General features: G+C 37.3%; 1 protein-coding gene and 1 long non-coding RNA gene across 42 annotated transcripts in view; one reads left to right on the top strand and one right to left on the bottom strand.

Moving 5' to 3' along the window:
• The window catches only part of LOC106857142 (uncharacterized), a 49,387-nt gene extending 45,759 nt beyond the window's left edge, over positions 1 to 3,628 (bottom strand). For 34 of the 40 annotated variants that reach the window (XR_015806285.1, XR_015806289.1, XR_015806301.1 and 31 more), the window contains exons 1-2: positions 3,322 to 3,400; positions 1,711 to 1,871 (exon numbers count right to left, since the gene is read on the bottom strand). This is a non-coding gene — a long non-coding RNA (uncharacterized LOC106857142). Of the gene's footprint in view, positions 1 to 1,710; positions 1,872 to 2,914; positions 3,445 to 3,603 lie in introns of those variants that run through there. The other 6 variants (XR_015806290.1, XR_015806270.1, XR_015806263.1 and 3 more) reach the window with 5 other exon arrangements.
• FTO (FTO alpha-ketoglutarate dependent dioxygenase) overlaps positions 3,428 to 19,663 on the top strand; it is a 217,607-nt gene continuing 201,371 nt past the window's right edge. The window contains exon 1 of one of the 2 annotated variants that reach the window (XM_014883048.2): positions 3,428 to 3,599. In XM_014883048.2, coding sequence (XP_014738534.2) covers positions 3,561 to 3,599 — 39 coding nt within the window. In that variant the 5' untranslated portion in view covers positions 3,428 to 3,560. Of the gene's footprint in view, positions 3,600 to 17,977; positions 18,184 to 19,663 lie in introns of those variants that run through there. The other variant, XM_088171893.1, reaches the window with a different exon arrangement.

Below are 19,663 nucleotides of genomic sequence, written 5' to 3' on the forward strand. Positions count from 1 at the left end.
CAGTCTTACCCCCAAAACCACTGTTACAGTCTTCAGGTGATATAAATCCTTAGTCAACCAAAAACCATCTAGGAAAGCATTGGGAAATTAGCAGTGATGCTACTAGAGACTTGCATCAGAGGGCAGAAGCGACATGGTACAACAGACACCCCATGAAATATCTGTTAATTTGATCATAATCAAAAGTGCTGCCTAAGCTCTTTCTTCCATCATAAATAAGTCTCCTTATGGCTTTGTTCTAAAGAAACAAAAGAGATTAATGGAAATTTAGTTTCTGACAAGTCAGTCTTGCTTTTAATCTTTTGGTTTTTTCATCACTAAAATTTATGATAAAATATTATTTCCAGACTTCACTGTTTATGAATAAACAGGAACACATTTTTCTTCCATGTGGAACAAATGTTTCCTTATCATGACCACTGAAGTGAACTGATCTACAGTTGTAGACTTGCAATATGGTTGCAGTTTCAATGTTGTCAGTGACAGAGAATACTACTCTGTGATGTTGATGTCCACACCACTCAGCTAATGGCACAACTGGCAACCAATGACAAATACACATCGACTGGAAAATCCAGCTTCTCAGCATCCCTGGCTCTTCTTGCATTGCTCTTACAAAATCCTCAAAACTTCTTTGTAATTTGTAGCTCTCTCTGCAGTCATTGGCTTCACTCAGGTCTAGGTTCATTATTGTGGTTACTATTATATGTATGTCCCAGTATGGCTACATGCAACTGAGATTAAAGGGAAACAAATATTTTACCTCCAGAGAAACATCTAAATTTGGTTCATGATGGTAGCAAGGAGAAGATGATAACATTATATGTCTTTCTAGAATGTGTTTGTCCTTTCACAAATCAAAAATGACAGAGGCTTTTTATGGGCAAGTTTCAAGAGACTCAAGAGCTAAACAAGTATTTTATCAGCACAACTCCACAATGTTTGTGATCTGTCAAAATCAGGCTTCGAAAACTCCAGAACTGTAACAGGCACAGACAAACATTACTGGTTTTCACTATTTGCTAAAGAAACTTTACTATGGATATCTACCTGTTACCTTCTCTGTATGAGAAGTATGAGAGAAATCTACTTATTTAAAAACAGAGACTAAACAACACATGTTTGTCACTCAAATAAGCAAACAAACAACTCTTGTCGGTAGTAATCCATTACTGCTGCAGCAAAACCACAGAAATACTTGAGCTGTAAGCAAACTAACATAGCAGAGATGCACACAAAACCAGTTTTTACTGGCAACGTAACATGACTTGAAGTGACAAAATAAAGCAGCTTCAAATCTAAAGCGTCCGGAAAACTTAGAAGGTAAAATTTTCAAAAGGAAGAGGAAGAATTGTTTCATTTCCATTACAAAGTGTCAGAAATTAGGTATTCAGCTATCTTTTCTGTCCTGGGCCACAGAAAAAGAAAATGAAAAAAACCAACCATATTAATTGGTTTTATCAGATACAGTGGTTTTATACAGAAATAGTACAAACATGCCTCCTGGTTTTAAGTAGGCCAAATACAATTACGGATTTAGAATTTGCCTGATTAGTAACATATCCATGTCTTTAATAATCACTAATAACCACCAGTTATGTTGCTGCTTTAAAAGAGGACACTTCAAACATCAAAGCATGTGTTACATATGTTACAGTTCCTCTCTCAATATTATCTCAGTGTCAATCACAAACACTTAAACAAAATTACTTTTTCTTGCAGTCCGGTTCCAGTGTTATTTCTAAAAGCATATGAGATTTCTCCACAGCATTCTATATTACTTTTGAAAGTATTTCCAAAGCAATTACATCTGACAAAACTGTACAGCAGCACTGCTACAGAAGTTATAGTACTTAAAAGTGCAGCATTTCCTAAAAGAAAGAATAACAAAGTGAGAGAGATATAAATTTGTATTTGCATCTGGACAGATCCACATGCCATCCTCAACCTCAAAAACTGAAACCAGGCTTTATTTCCAAGAAAGGATATCCTACAATCACTTCAGCACAGATTATTCCTCAAAACAAGATGAAAGTACTTAATGTACAAAGAGAGGAATATTCTCCATGTCTCTCGGATTAACGTGTAAGAACTTCAAGTTAGGTATAAGCAAGAATTTCTGATATAACTACTAAAGTTAAAGAAACTGTAACACTCTTATACACTTCACTACTTACAAAAGTGGTTTTACCACCACCTGTATCTGAAAATTTACTACAAAAAACTGCATGACTTTGCACTGTTATACAAGGCTGACAGTAATAAAATTAATACTTATCAAAGCTCATGCTTCAGGTCTAGATTCTTATATAACTCCCAGAAGTTTACTTTTGTACTAATATCATTCAAAGGAAGCGAAACTCAGTGGGGATTACTTAATTTTTTAGAAGTTCTCACCCAAAGGGGCTGTAAGTGACGTCCAGTGGTTTCTAGTGAAATCGTAAGAATTACAACTTAATTATTTCAACGTGGCTTTTGAATTTGAGTGTCAGACATAACCCAGATGACCCTTTTGTTACAAAATCCTACTTCTCTTCCCTGGTAGAGGGAATTTAAAAAAGGAGGTGGGAGGGACCACCCACCTATCTTAGCTTATCACAACATATTTCCAGCCTATGTTCTCCCTCTATTGAATCCTTAAAATATATATGTTTGCACTTTATTGGTCTTGTAACCTAAAATGGTCTCATTTATTACCTGGCAGAAATACACACACATATCATCTTTCAAATATCATGTGTTGCAGTGCTGTGGTTTTTGGGAGGTGGATAAGAAAAAAAAAAAAAAAAGGAAAGATATGGAAGATATTAGGAAACGGGATCACAGCATCCTGCTGTTGCCTGAGGGAAGAAAAGTTTCTCAGACCTGTTAAGTCCTACTTCAACAGAGGAAAATCAAAACAACCGTGTCTTGCCTTCAGCGTATTTTACAAAGCTTCCCAAGTTCGATTCGGCCGCGCCGGTGTCGGCGGTGAGTGACAGGGCTGCAAGGGGCAGGGCTGCAGGGAAGGCAGCCTGGCCTGCTGAAGGAACGCCTACAGTGCCCGGGCTGTCCCTGCGCTTCAGCCCGGCTTTTCCAGGTACACAACACAGGCCTACAAGGCTAATGGCAACCCAACGCCGGGGCTCCCAGCCTCTTCCCACGGGCTCCGAGCGAGGAGCCCCTCGAGTCTGGAACCGCCGGGACGCGCCAGCCCCGCTCCTCGCCTCCCCGGCCGGGGACCGCCCGCTCCAGGACACGGCGCCGCAGCTCCGGGCAGCTCCGGTGCCCCCGTCCTCCCCGCGCCGTGCCCGGAGGAGGAGAAGCTCCCCCCGTACTCACGGCCCCCGCCAGCCCCGGCTCTGCTCAGCGCTCCGTTACCAGCTGCCGCTGTTGCCAACCGGGCCCTTCCCCTTCCGGGCCACCCTGGGCCTGCCGGGACTTGGAGTTCGGGGTGGAGCCGTGCACTGCCCGCCGAGCCGTGCATTGCCCGTGGAGCCGCGGTCCGGCCGCTGCAGGCGGGAGCTACGCGGAGTTCCCGCGGTGCTGCTCCGCTCCGAGCGGACGGCTAAGGCGGCACCATGAAGAGGAGAGCGGGGGAGCGGGAGAAAGAGCTGAAGGTACCTTCCGTTTGCTTCCTGCTCCCCGCAGCCCCGAGGAGCGTCCCCGTGGCCAGCCCTCTCTCCGCCTCTCGTGGGGCTGTGCGGGGCAGATCCCGGCGGGGCTCCGCTAGCTGCAGTGCTGGAGCCCCGAGCTGGGGCGCTCCGAGGCCGCCGTGAAGTTCAGTGTGTGAGAAGGAAGGCCCCGGGCGGTCGCAGAGCCGGGGTGAGCTCGCACGGCCGCTGTGCCCGGGCGGGGGCTCCGCTTCACCTGGAGAAGGCGGATCCCCCTCCCCGAATGAGGGGCACCTCGCACAGCCTGAACAGGAGCTGGTGGTAAAGGCGTGTGCCGTCTGGGCAAGATATTTCCATTTAAGAGTTTTGTGGTATATGAAAAAAAACGATGCAAATGATGTATGTTTGTTTTTTGTCGAAACATACATAGTGAGATGATGCACTGTGTAACTGCGCCTAATTCTTAAATTTAAAAGTACACTAAGCCTGACATAAATAAATATTTTAAGTCTCTTATACCGCCCGAGCTTTATAATGTTTCTTTTCTGGTACATGTGTTTAGGTGCAATGCTGTTACATGCTTACATTGATGATATTTCACTGTCTGTGGAAGCAAACAGGAGTGCTGAATGTTTGCTGTTTCAGGTGCCTTTAAGGGCTTGTTTTACTACATTGTACAATATTTTACTTCAGCTCTTGATGGTTGCTGTACTTCTACCGATTGATTGCGTTTACAAAACAGTAGTACTGAGACCCAGTAAGTGACTTGTTTGAAAGCATAGTGCTAGTGTTAATGAAAGGAAGGCTAATTCCATTATAAATTTAGAAAATGCCTTTGAAAACGATAATCTCAGACACCTGAGCAGGGAACATGCTGGTTTTGGTATTGCTCTTAATCTACTATTCAGTATTAAATATAATATTCCCTGCAGAGGCAGGGAAAAGGTCTGATGTAAGTTTGCAACTAAGTGTTTTACTAGAAAACTTTAGAGCCTCTTTGGCCGAGTAAATTTCATAACAACTCCTTAAGGACTACCTGTTCATTTTGTAATTTCCCTTTCTGCTATCTCAATTTGCTGAAGGACAGCAATTTCAGTCTTATATTTGTGTTCTGCATTTTCCCTATATGTCAAAACATATGCAGATGTCCCATCCAACACTTTGCAGAAGCAATCCATACTTTTTTTAACCTGTTCATTTGTGCTGTGTCCAAGGGCCTTTGTCTTTTCTATGGGTCTTGAATGTATTTGGGAATCATTCACATTAGAAGAATAATGGCCCTTGATAAGATAATCACTCGAGGATACCTGTGATGGTGCTGTGAACTACATTGGCAAATGCTGTAGGAGTAAAGGCACTTGAAGAGGTGTCAAGAACAATGTGTGAGAAAAACCAGAGGTCGAGTGTAAGAGTACTGCTGTAGACAAAATTTTATGTACGGGTGCACAGACAGAGAAACATAAAAAATTCTTAGAGAGAATTTAAAGGTGTCAATACTTATAGAATGGGTACTACTTGAGAGAAGCTGAGTGTATTGAAAGTGAAGCAAAATGAACCTGTAGAATGTCTTAGAATGAAGGCTGCCAAAGGAGAAAGCAGCAATGGGAAAAGGGGGAATATGCTAGAAGGAGCATGTGCTTTTTTTTTTTTTCCCCATGGAAGCATCCTCAGCCAGATTATTTTCTACAATTTATTTGGAGATGTAATCTCTGGGCTCCTGACAGTGTGCCAAGTTGCCCTTCAATCCATGGGTTTAGCCATTCCTAGCTTGTGTTGATCACCTGAGAAATGCTGAAGATAAAGAACAGTGTCTTTATTGTAGTAGTTCTGCCAAGGCTTCCATTTAGGTACTGATTAAAATATTTTTTAGCAAACCAAATATTAGTGAGGTTAACCCAACCTCTTCTGGAGAGTAAGATTTATGAGGCCTACTACTGAGAGGGAAGTGGTTGGGTAGAGAAGCTGGTTTGGATTATATGTCTCCTGGCAATGTCTCTTGTTTTCCAGAATTAAATCCTGAATAAAAGTTCTTGTTTTGCTATAATTGTGCACAGTTAAATGCTGTCTATCAGAATCCCACTGACTGGCTTTTGCTTTGTAATTATGTAGTATGTTTCTTTTATGTGATAAACTTTTCTCTGGCTCAAATTTTATTGTATATAGCAAGTTTTGATTTATGCTGTTCTAGTAGAACATTTCTGTTCCAAGTATATGTGGTAGAACTTCTGTAGAGTGCAGTGCTGTCACACAGCAATTTCCACTTTGCAGATCACTCAGTTGGGTTGAGTAAGATTAAATGTGTAGCAGAAATAAAATTGTTCTAGTATTTGGTGTTCCAAGTCAAGAGGAGGAAGATGCAAATTCATTGTTGAAGAAGGTCTGAAAAAAATTATGGACAACTATAGCCAGAAGTTCTAAACACCATATTGGGCATGCTAATGTTCTGTAGAGTATTTCCTGAGTCTTAAATGGGCAGCAAAACACAACTATTCTGCAGTATCTAAAGATACCTTTGGAGCTGTTGCAAACCATCATCTGCTCTGGTCTTCCCCATAGCAAATCTTACTTCTGTGCATAAAACCAGAGCTGTTGGATGTTGCTCATTAGCTGAAAAGGCATTTTTATGAAACAGTCTATTGCGGAGTAGTTCATGCTTGTTTGTTTTACCTTAGAATTCTGTTTTAATGAATACAGTTTAGAGTTATTTTGATTCTTTTTTTTTACACTGTTGGTCACCTCTTTTTTACTAGGTGTAGAAATGTACCATGCAAAATAAAATCAAACAAACCTCCTATTTGGTGATCTAAGTATGCTATGTCCTCCTTTTAGACTTGGAAAGAAAGCTTTTTGCTTTTAAAATGTTTATTAGCTTGATTGATGAGTTAAAAAAGTTAATATGTGATGTAAAACTTAATGTTCTCAAGACTTATTTATTTAAAGTGGATTTTTTTAGTGTAAGTTTCAGTATGACAGAGGCCAAGTTCTAGTTATTTCCTGTATATTCTTCCTCTACCACTCTTTACATGTCAGCACCCTGTGCCACTGTCAGGTGAAAGAGAAGCTACTCAGTTAGTCTGGAGTATTATTTTCTTTTAAAGTAAAGGTATTACCTGGATGGGTCTTTGGAACAGACCACTAAACCCAGTTCACAATTACCTTATGTAGCAGTTTATGCTAATTCACATTACTGTGAACACTGACTGCAGAGAATGTATTCCACAGACACTTCTGTTATGTTTGTACAGCTCCCAGCACAACTGGGACCCCAATCCAATAAAGTTATTGCTGTACAAATAATAAAGGCATCAATGTGCACATATCTGAATATTCACAAGGGCTTTTACAAAGATATTCATATGCAGTATCACATTTGTGAGACATGTTGGACAAAGTGGCAAGGAAATATAAAGCTTTAAATAACCCAAAGCTTTGTATGTATTTTATTTACGAGGAGAAAAAGGGAATATACTGTGTTTCGGCTGAGATTTCATTGAAGGTCTTATTTCATGCATCATCTTCATTTTTCTGCCTGTAAAATAATATATCTTTACAAGGTAAAACAGGTTGCTTCAACATATTAATGCTCAAGGAAAATTAGGCAAGTGTTCTCAAAGCACTTCAAAGCATGATTAAAGGTTTGGTTTTAGAATTAATGCTGAAAGATGGTGCCCATACCATACAATGAAGTTTAAAAACTTTAACCTTGTTACCATGGTTTGTTCTAATATTAAAATGATTTATTGTTTCCAGTTATTGTTCTACCTCTTAAGCTAAAAAACATTATTAAAAACACCTAAATGAAACAAAATTTTCTAATTGACAGATTAGATTCTTTTAGAAATTGTATTTAGGAAAATTAATGAAACAACTTAGATGCAGTTAAATAAGCTTCTTGTCACGTCATATTTCTGCTTAGGTAAATGGTGTGCAAGTTTTAGCAGAATCAGCAACCAATATGCCAGTAGCAATTTTTGTGGTAATCACATTATTGGACCTTCCCATTATTAATGAGACAATAATTAAGAAATAGAGTTGATAGTCACATAACACATGATTTGTATATTGGAAATGGTCAGGTAGAAGCCTTGTATATGCAGAATAAAATACAAGAAAGAATGAGTGGCAAATGTTTCTTGCTTTTAAATTCATCACATTCCTGCTGTTTAAATTGCCTCAGCTGCTAATGCTGGAACCATTACAGTAATGGACTCGGCAAATGAAGGAGAACCGAGACACACACTTTATTACTGGAGGGGTAATTTTCTCTTCATCTGTAATAGCAGCAGTGCCTAGTATTGATCAGACCATCAAGATACTAATCCTCTGTAAAATTACTTGTTATAAGTGAAAATGTGTTAATCCAAATCAGTCTGTGTCCTGACTTTCTACTTACTATTGAATACAGACTATTAGATGGTTTATTTTTTGTGATTTAAAGCCTTTACATCGATAATAGTCAGAGCTTCCTTTGCAAGAGCATGTGCTTAATCTTAGCTATGGCCCAGGGTTGTCTTTTTGTTTTAACTAGAACATCACCCACTTAATTAAGAAGTGCGTGTCTATCTTTCTGCTCGGAATTATATTGGTACTTTAGGCTCTGCAGATTTATTAAACGTTGTTTTACATTCAGTCACTTGTTTTTTGCTGTAAATAAGGACAGATCTATGCTTCACATACTGGAATCTGCAAAGACCTTGGCCCTAGGGATGTGAGGAGAATGGCTGCTCCAAGCAGGAGCAGTTTGTGGGTGGTGGCCTGGGAGGCTCCTGTGTATGGCAGTAGTGTAAGGGAAGTTCAATGCCAGGGATCTAAAGGTCTTCAGTTTACTTCTACCTGGTGCTCCCCCAGAGGAGACAATCTTATGGCGAGTTGTGCATGTCCCTTCTGAATATTGGAAGGCTGCTGCTTCTTATTTTTTTTTCTCTCCCTCTGTTTTGTTTGTTTTTTTCATAGTCTTGTATGTTTAAAATGGAAGCTCCTATCTGTAACTTGGATAGCTTCAGTGTAGTTCCTGGTATAGTGTAGTTCAGGATACTCTGTAGGACCTGGGTGTGATTTTGAAAATACTTCCTATTTTCCGTAGAAAAATTACACTTCACGTGAATTGAAATTTGGGGTTTGAATTAATATCTTCCTGAAGATAAATCTTGAGGAGAACAGATTATTCAGTTTCAGAAAGCTAGGTAGTCATCCAAACCCTTTAGCCTTCTGGTTCTGAACTGAGTTTATAATCTTAGAAGTTTCAGATGGAAATTAGCATTTTTGAAATAAAGCCATAGTGAAACGTCTCTACCGGAGGTGCAGTACAGGACCTACTTGCAATTGTATTTTTAGCTTTTGAAAACATTTGCTGAATAATTTTTATACTTTTTTCTTTTACATCAGAGAAGATTCAGTTGATCCAGGTTAATGAGAACTAGACAGGTCAAACAGTGATTGCCTAAAGCTTGTTTCTGTTCCCTTGCAGTTGATAATCGAACTTATGCAGCCTTCAGCCAAAGCAGGATTGGGCTGCCATGCTTTTAATAATTCATCCGTTTCTTAAATTATTTAATTACCGGTAATGACCAAGAGTATCCAAAATATCAGATGATCCTCTTTCCTCCAGCCAAGGCTGAAAAGCACTGGAGTGTTTTACTGTATTCTGTTAGGTTCTCTAGTGAAGTGTAAAACATGGCTATGAGCATTTACTGGCATTTAAAGTATGGCACAGATTAAACATCTATTTGAAGATTAAACATCTATCTTCTGGATAGAAAATTATAGGGCTGTAATTTCAAAACACTTGTGATTATTTAATGGAGTCTGATTATGGGAGGAAACTCTGCTCTGCCTTATTTAGATTAACAGTTTTTTTGCCTTTGTATACATGCTATCCCAATTTCTAAAAGAATTACATCTTTATCTCCTAGAACTTGTCCAGCTTCATTTTGCCCTTTTATCTGCTGCTCTTCCCACCATTTTTATTTAAGACTGTAAAGTTACTTTAGTGTAACTGTTCTTGTCACCTTTGCCCTCAGCTAATCAAATAGTTTACCTTGAGGGAAGCATTTATCTCCCACTTTCATTATTATTATTTTCGTAGCTGTAAAGATATATATTTTATGTCTCCAGAAGGGTGTAACAGTGAAACGAGGTATTGATCTGCTGTATTTGGCAATTTCTTTCCACCTTGCCATCGATATCATGTCAGCCTCTGTCTGTACTGTGGTTGACCTCACAAATAGCTCTTTATGTTCCCATTGGATTCAAATGATATACTATGCTCAAAACTAAATCAATGAATGATTATAAAGTTTTTAGTATTATTTCATAACCCTCAGGCAACTGGTACTTCATGCAGTGAATACTTGAAAAGGTAGCTGATTAAAATATGTTGTTGATTCTATTCTAAGGTTTAAAACTATTGAAATCAAACACCTTGTAATATTAAGAGATTCCATTCTTTGCTGGCATAAGATTTTACTTAAAATCTCCCACATCTCATAGATGTTCTGTCCTCTGAGTGCAGAAATGTCATGCACTGAATCTTGCCAGTGATAAATCATGATTGTTCATAGCCTGTATATGTTTATGGGGGGGAGAAATGAGGTAAAGATCAAATAAAGGTTTTCATCTCCAAAAAAGGGGGCAGTAAGTTTAAGCAGGTTTTGGGTTGGAAAACATTGCTATTACTGCCATGTGAACTCATACACTTAGGATATAATTCTACAGTTTAACTCGTAAAATACATGTTCAAATACACATTTAATAGGCTTTTTTATTCTGATAGAAATAGGTAGGATTTTTACAAGCAGTTAAAGGTGTTTAGAACCCAATCTTATTGATTTTGAATGTGCACTCAAGATCTGGAAAAATCTTCAGATTCTCTTCAGTGTTTACTTCTAGTTTAAATTATATCAGTACAGCAGGTAATGGTGCTCTTGTGCTTAAAGGAAATACTTCATTGTCTGATATCTAAACCATGTGATGGCAAACAACTGCAGTTAGTAAAATACTGAACTGAGCTATGATGTGTATGTATGTATGTAATCACTGAATAAAACCAGAACAAACTATTAAGTCTAATGATGTTAAGTCGGAGAAATTGGTTTTGGGCCTTCATTGTAAACAGTGCATATGAGCATCAGGAAAATGACCATCTTTCTGAGTTGGAAAGCTTGTTTAGAGTCAAGAGTCTAAACAGAAATTCTTAATAAGCTGTTCTAAAAAAAATAAGCATTTATCAAACATATCACTTTTGCAAGACATTTATGCAAAAAAAAAAGTGGAAAGGTATTCCAATTAGATTAATTTCAAGTAAAATATTTTATTGTGTATTCTGAGACCATGTAAATGCCATATTTTAATATATAAAACCACCAGAAATTATACCAAAGCTCTGATCAGTTTGAAACTCTTCCTGTAAGCCTGGATTTTTTCTAAGATGTAGAAAAAAAAAATTTATGTACTGCAGCTATTATGAACTTGTAAAAAATCAAATAGTGTCTTATATCCATGTAGGAGCCAAAAAGTAACTTTTTACTAAATTTATAATTTCAGTTACTGTATTTGTTGAGAATAGTGTAACTGACTTGACAGAAGATCAAAAGGCAGTTCTATTCCCACATTCCAACCATTCCCATGTCAGTTATTTAGAATAAGATGGGTTGAATCAGTTGTGTGGTTCTTTGCATCTGTGGTAATGGGGAAGGGAAGCTGTTTTGGTTTGGATGTTTTACTGTGTTGATTAGTTCAGTAGTCAGTTATCTTTTATGGATGTTCAGTGCTCTTTTTTTTTTTTGCCTCTGGCATGTGAAATGTAAAATATGTACCATACTGGTGGTTTGTTTCTTTCTAAACTTCATGCAGAAGGTGTTTGTTGAGGAAAACTAGAGGAACAACTGTTGGTTTGTGTAGACTTCCCCCATGCTTTAAACCAGAAGCCATCAAGCTTCTGCATTGTCAAGCTTGGGAGGCATCTAGTATGTGCTGGCTGTCATTTCTTGAGCCTCTGTTGCTGCTGTCCAGGAAAATAGTCTGTGATATATTCATATGGACACTGACAATCTTGGTTCAATAGGAAGTGTTTATGGAAAGCATTTATAAACAGGCATAAATGAAATAAAAGCAGTGTATGAGTACAGACAATGTTTTTATTTCACAGTCTTGTATTCCATTTTAAAAAACTTCAAAAATCTTTTACTTGCATTAGTAAAAGCTCATATGCCTGGTGCCTATTTTGCTTGAATGTGCCATGAGGAATTTTTTTTTAAAAAGGCTTTCTTCTTCTGAGTTTCTTCGCATTCTTGATATTCATATTTTCAAGTTAGATTCCACAAGCTTTTCTCCAGTATTGTTGTAAATAAGAGTCAAAACTCGTAGGAAATTTTCTGACCATGGGAACTGGTACTTTAGAAAACTTGTTGTAATCACTTCACTGTAGTATGTTGTGCTTGGTGAGAGTATAGAGCAAAGTTCTTGGTGGTGTTATAGTTTAAACTTTTATAATGAACTGTAGATATTGGTCAGCCTTCCCTGAACTATTTTGAAAGTGCCTTATGTTACTGAAGTATTTCTTCATAGAAAGAGTGATGGTGCATTGGAGGTGATGGAGTCACTGTCCTTGGAGGTGTTTAAGAAAAGGCTGCCTTTGGCACTTGGTGCCATGGTCTAGTTGGCATGGTGGTGTTGTCACATTGATATTGTTCCCCAAATTTACAATTTCTGCTTTAGATAGGACCATCTTGTCTATGTAGAAAAGCTTGGAAATTTGTTATTCAGTCCAAAAAAGTTGAATTTTAACTTTATGGTTCTGACTACATGGAAGTAATTCAATGTGATCAGGACAGTAGATTGGTCATTATCTGTGATTTCTGTGATTTGATATGTGTTGATATTATGGCTTGTGCAATAGAACATAGGAATGTAATGCCTACCTAAAGGAGTTTGTGCTCTGTGTGTGTCTGTATGCATGACAGACACATGAGTTTATGCTTTATGATCCAAACATACTCCTCATAAATAATGGCAGTTCATTTTCTCTTCAGTTTGCAAAGCACAGTTTGTGATTAGGGTCTTTAAAGGCTTGGTGTCATGACAGAAGGTGGTCAAAGCAGTAATGTCACAGGCAGGAGGATGCCAGTGACCCAGTGAAAGAAACAAGCACTTTGCATGTTGATCTGTTCTGTGAGAGGGCAATGTTTGGCCCTGTAAGTGCAGGAGGGATGGACTGTTCATGAAAAGGGCACAGAGAGCTAACCCATATGATCCTTTGTCAGCCTGATTAAATTTAGTGTCAAGCTTTCATTCATATGAAAGATGAGACACATCACTGTTTATCTAATAGAAAAAAGTATTTCTATTTTTCCTGAAGTCTTTTATATGTTAATAGAGGCAAACATGACCATGATCACATAATTTAAATGTGTAAGTAAAAATATACATCTTTACTGGCAATGGTTTAAAAGTAAGATGTATATGTTTTATGCAAAATAATGCAATTTCATTGTTAATCATGCTGTTCAAGCCATAACTCCACACGAAACAGAGTTTTTAAACAAATAGAATATACTGTTATTGGGCCATTTATAACAGAAATGCTTAGAATATTTAGAGACTGATGAAAAGTATTTATTTTGCATGCTTTAATGTATGCTTCTGTTGTAATATTAATATACAAATGCAGAATTAAAACTCCAGGTATTAGACCTAATTGTAAGGTGTTAGATTCTGGTTTTTCATACTGGAAGAAACACCACTATTTAGAATAAGGCTTACAACAGATGTAATTTTGGAAATAAATGCAGGCATACAAGAAAATGGAAGAATTCCTTGTGAAATAATTGAACTTCTAAATATTTAAATAACTAGAAGGGAAAAAGTTTAGATGTCTTTCCTCTCACTCTTCCAACCCTGCCAAATGTGGCTTGCTTAAAAGAACTGCTGGGAGTTCTGTTTAATGTTATACTTTGCATGCATTTGCGACTTGAAATGAAATAAAAAATAAAAAATAATAAAAAAAAAAAAAAGCCAAATTTGAGAGAGACAGTTTGAATGGCATGCTGTCAGTTTGGCTCTTCGTGAATTGGCAGTGGTCTCATTTAGGACCTTCAGATACGTGTCTGCCTGGACAGAATGAGAACATTTTGCATGTTCTTGAGAAGACAACCACTCCTTGCTGCCTCACAGTACTCAGTGGTGCATGACAGTTGCCCTTCATCGCTGTCTTCTCCGAACTTAACCTTTGACCGCCCGCTTTGTTGCCGCGCAACGCTCGGAGCAGCCCAGGATGTTGGTGAATGACGGGCATTGGCCTGCAACGTGCTTGTCATCATTTGACTGTCAAAAGTAGCCTGCCATTGGGCTCCATCAAGGTTTCAAACCTATGTGCAGCAGTCCATACTACTTAACTTCCAAGACTGTCAACAGGACGATCGGATGTGCATAAAAAATGTGTGTTGAATGTGTCTTTGATCATAATATAGGGAGATATTTTTTGTGTGTGTGCTAAATGTATTCATATGAGTTTCACAGGGCCAAGAGGTTGATTCTGCTGCCATGGTAAAAAGTGAACTGTTGTCTCCTGTGGTCTAAGTTTCAAATAGCACAATTTAGATTTGAACAGCTCTGCCAGTTAAACTCTCAGCTTGTCTTGCGTATCCTATCAGCTTTTCAGCCAGCAGCATAAGCAGCGAGATACCAGACCAGTGGTGCCTGAGGTTAGCTGTCAAACTGGAATGTTATTTTGGATCTTGCTGTAATGTAATATCATAGAAGGAGGTCAGGCTGTGTGATTTGTAAAGCAGTTGTGCAAACTTAAAATGACTGAAATGTTTATTTCAGGTACTTTTTCTTCCATCTAAAAGAGTTGATGAGAAAATAGAATTTATCGTAAAGAAACCAAAGGTAATATAAAATGGTCATTTTTCTCTCTGAGTACTGAATACAGTGCATAAAAGAGCATCAAAATCCAATATGAGGAGCCAAGCTGAAATTCACTAAGTAATAAATGCTTGACATTGAAAATATTTAACAGGCAGATATCTGTGTATCTTCTGATAGTGAATCCTAAAGAAATTTGGGATGAACTTCGTACTTAATTTAACAAATGGCAATTATACCCATGAGTTAATTGTGAATATAAACTTGGTGTGTAGGTAAATCACTTATGCAATCTGTCATATATTTATATACAATAAATACAAATACAAATGTCATTTACTTTGTAAATTTTAAATACAAATACTTTGAATTGTTTGAAAGTGTCATAACCTTCTTTAGTGGAATATTTGCTAGTCACTTGGGCTACAGCTATCTGTAACTGAAGCTTATTTTATTGGATCTGAACTTCTCTGTTTTCTCTCAAAATATACCAGTTCCTTTGTATTGAAATGGTATATTAAATGATATCACAAAATATCATCTTAAGAAAAACAGAGATTCACTAGAACTTGTTCATAATGACTTCCTTCCAAACCAGAAGTAGCATTATCCTGCAAACTGGCTATAAAATTACTTTTTTTTTTCCTTCAAGTTTCAAAATATCTTCATGCTAATTAAGTAAAAACAGTGGAATCATAGTAGTGGTTATGGGTTAGATTGCTTAGAAACAAAAAACTATTATTTTCATAATAGTTTTGCCCTCGGTGTATTTTCTGAACCAGATTTTATTTTTTCTGCTCACAGTATCATTTGCAAGAGACCTCAGTTCAGAGGCAATAATCTAAAAGACTGCATTGTGTCATGGAGATCTTTTTTGGTCTCCTTGCTCTTGATGATAAATGCTGTTTAATAGCCCAACTCTTAGTCTTTGCATGTGTGTTGACATGTGGCTGCTCTGACACAGAGTATAAAATAAATGCATTCACGTGGTTGTTTGTGTACATATATGTACACATGTGAGCTATAAATACGCAAAATTCTTTGACAAATGAAATGTTAAAACTATTCTCTTCTAAACTCTTTATCCTGTCCATGAAGTTGCTGTTAGCAAGTTTTGGTTTATGTTTCCTCTTAATGGTGTAATATATATATATATGAAATATGCTTTCGTGAAGGACTGAATTTTCGAATTGTGTAAATAGGCAAACGTGCAATGCTTTAAGTGCATTTAATATGACAAATATAAATAATGAGCATTTAAATAATGATCTGTTGTGTTGGTTGAAATGGTCTCTGAATTCAGAACTACTTTTCATTCTCCACAGTTTAAAAAAAATGCTACCAAAATTAACAGAAAAAACCCAGAAAACCCGACTATTTTTAAACTAAAGGAATGATGTTTTTCATTTCAGAAAAAATCGTGCTCTTTCTTTCATTGTACAGATGAAGATATAATTTCTACTGGGAGTTAATAATACTTTTTGTAGTTGTGTTACTGAGGGAGAAAAGTGTAAAATCTTCAAGCACAAATTTATTTTCTCACTTGAAGTATTGCATACCTGTTCCTCCTCGAACCAGAGGCTGTTTTATTCCCTATTTTGAAGTAAAATTTTACACTTGTGCAGAAGAAACTAGGCATCATTATGTAGTTTATTGCAAGTGTATTTGTATCTTTATATTTTTCCAAATGGAAGTACTTCTGTGAATTCTGTCCAGTTTCATAACTAAGGGTTTGCAGTGTTTTTACTCCTGCCCTGCAGATCTTTTTATCCTATCACTATTTTATAAAGGATATGGAAAAACCAGTTTATTAACATAAAATGCAATAAAAAGTAAGTTCTTGTTAACTGTTAGGAGCTGGTGTCTTTTTCCATTGCCTTAAAAGATGAAAGAAGCAGTATAAAAGTGTTTTCTAACTTTCTTTAGACATTAGAATTTGAAAGTGAAAGCACAGTGAATAAAGATGACAGCAGTTAAGTGTCATTATTTTGTTTTGTATTCTGAATTAAGAATATCCTGGCTGAAAGCAAATTTTTTTTAATCAAGCAAAGAAACTTCTGAAGTGGTTCTCAGGATGGCAGGAGGTGTCCATGTGCTTTTTATTTCAACTTCCAAGAGTCTTCAAAAGCCGCACGAGTATATCTGGGAGGTTAAACATCCATGAGGCTCCTTGGTGTTATAGGAGCAAAATAAATCCTATTACCCAAAATAAAAGAGAAGTAGATACCTTAAGGGAAGTGCTTTGTTGTCACCTGTACCCTCTGCAATACAAATATCAACTTGTCACAAAGGTTGAGACCCTTGTAGTGCATTCTTTCAGGGAACAAATCTGTCTTCTGGCTTTAATGTAAGAGCTGTGAAATATCTGCATTAGGTAAAATAGAGGTTAAGGCACCTTAAGGGCACTGAATTCTTATCTTTTTTTACTAGCAGGGGTGTCAACATGTACTAAAATGTGATGACCTACTCTCCTCTTTGATAAAAAGGAAAATGACCTGTCTACTGTGGATGGTGATAGAGTTGCCTGGGGCAGATTACATTGTCACCTTCTTTAGTATTGGTGTGTAGGAAAATAAAAAAGGCCAGGATAGTTCTGTTTACCACAGAAGTATTTGACATTTCTAGCTACTGATAAAATACACTCAGGGGTAGAAAGAAGAAGCTGGTTTACAGTACTAAACAAGGTTATGGAGAAAGGCAGAGATTGTTTGTTGTGTGAGCCCTTGGTATCACAGGATGGATGATACATATCAAGGGATTCCTTCTGACCACTTCAGACACTCAGAGTTCAAATTCTGCATTTAACCCTGCTCTCCACTTGTCCAGGGCTTTTTGGTACACAAAAGGCTGACATGTCTTGAATCAAATCTTGAAATTCTGAGGTACCAGAGGACTGCAACTTAGAGAGTTTAATCATGGACTTAGTTGATAAACGTAACAATGTTTCTTGTATTCTTGAAATAATTGGAGTCACATTCAAGACCTTTTCTCGGTAGCATTCCAGAGCAGTGATAATTTGTAGCAATTAATTTAGAAGTTGTTAGTTGTTGCCTATTGCTGTGTGTGATGAAATATATATAACTTAGAGAGTTGATTTAAATTGTGGAGCTGGAACATCTCAGACTGTAAAATGTGCTTTAAGCTTTAATTAATACTTCTATGCAATATGTAATGGAAGGTGTGCTTTCTGCTAATCAGAAACTGGACTTAGGGGTGAAGGAAAGATTTCTGTTGCACTCTTTATTAATATTTGAGTAGAATGGGTTTCAGCATTTCTTCATGTTCTGTACGATGGCAATGAAATTTAGATGTCACTTGTCTGAGTTTCTTGCACAGTAATCTTGTCTCTTGTTTGCATAAATAAATTTTAAAAGTTTTGTTGTTACAGATATGAGATTCCAAGGGATGGGAAATTGACTTCCTGTTGCCAAACAGAGACTGTTTTTTACATTGTTTGAAAACTCAAATCTATGCCCCAAATGAGTGAAATTATAAGTGAACATTGATGAGAGAAACTGAAAAAGTTTCTTTAAAAGGCATGGGAGCCTCTTTTAAAAAGCATAAACTCCATAACTTTGGTCTGGTTTTTCTGTTTGCAGGTCAAGCTCATTAAGATATTTTTGGCCTAAAGTTCTAACTATTCATGAAGAAGGTAGCAGTCTGTTGGTATTGGATTTAATGTCAATAGAAGTTATTTAGAAAATCAATGGTACCTTATTTAAATCAGGTCAGTGAAGTGTGTCTTGTTAGATCCTGAAAATTCTGATGTTATATTCTTCTGAAGTGTAAATAATTGATTTTGTCTTCCCTAATTGTTTAGAAATTTTTTATAAGGCTAGTAGCTAGTTATAAACTAAAAGCTTATTGCTTCATGAAACTTTCCTCTTTCAATTTTTAAGTGTTTACAGAATGCAATATTACATTGGGTCATGCATAACTGCCCATGATTTTACCTGTATTTGTGATTAAAGAGTGTTTAGAAATTTGCATTAACAAGGCCATTTATTTATAATATTTTTTTGTTTGTTTCATAATAAGTGGGGGATTTGTTACTGTTTTCTTGTAATTATTTTTATTCCAAGGAATTTAAGTAAGGAGCAGGATATAATCCAGTTCCTACAGAAAACCTAGAAAATGAACTCAGTAATGAAGGTGGGCAATGAGCAATGAGGGAACAAATAACTGAAGAAAGAGACATGCTGAAAGATGATAAAATACTAAGGCAATGTGGTATTTTGGGCAGAAGATTAGATAAGGAGAAAAGTAACACAGAACTGAAGGATAGAGAATCAATAAAAAGTGAGTTACAAAGCCAGACATCTAGCAGATTCTGTAATATTCTAGCATTTATTTGACTGAAATGTAATGAGTGACTGTTGTATCCTGTATATATAAATGAATTTACATGTGTGGCTTGCTGTTTAAGAGAGGCTGTTTGGCACTGTAAGTACATCAATTTTCTTTAAAGCCAAGTTATTTTTCACTTGGGCATCTATCTACTAATTCCTGTTTTGTGAGGAGTAGTGAGGGAGAGTAATTAATTGATACTGAGGAAAAAAATGGAAGATTGTTTTAAAGCATGGAATGTTAGGATAGCTAGGAATAATAAAAGTGAAGAAAAATCCAAACAAATAGTTGTGAAGAACCTGACCTGCTCATGCATAAATACCTGCTGGGCCTTGGCCATTGAGTCCTTTTTGAGGAACCTGGCTGTATATTATTATTAGAAAATCTCCTTTGCATGTGGAATCTTCTCTACTGTTGTGGCCCTGGGCCTAATCTTCTCTCCTTTCTAATTTAGAAATTCTTTGAGAATTCCAAATTTCATCTGCGTGTGCAAAATGGCAGAACTTTGCATGCATAATAAAAGCTCAGTGACTTCTTGACAGTGTCAGTGGTGTGATTAATTCCTGTGCATAATATATTCAGTCATCCTATGCATATGCAGTGACAATATAAGCAGAGGAGATGGAAGGGTCCCTATGGATGATGTCTGGGGGAGAGCTCTTGTCTTGCTCTTGTCAAATACGTGTGTCTCTCCCCATGTCCCCACAGATTTCTTTCTCCTTGGGCTTTCTGCCAGCCACAGCATCTTCCCCATCTGGTCAGTATCAGAAAGGTGGACCACACCTCAACCTCTTCCATCACGTGCTGGCAAGTTTGTGTGACTCTTGGTACACAGGCAGAAAATAGAAGAAAGCTGGCAT

The sequence above is a fragment of the Sturnus vulgaris genome, chromosome 12, assembly GCF_052056855.1.
Source record: "Sturnus vulgaris isolate bStuVul1 chromosome 12, bStuVul1.hap1, whole genome shotgun sequence".
NCBI lineage: Eukaryota > Metazoa > Chordata > Aves > Passeriformes > Sturnidae > Sturnus > Sturnus vulgaris.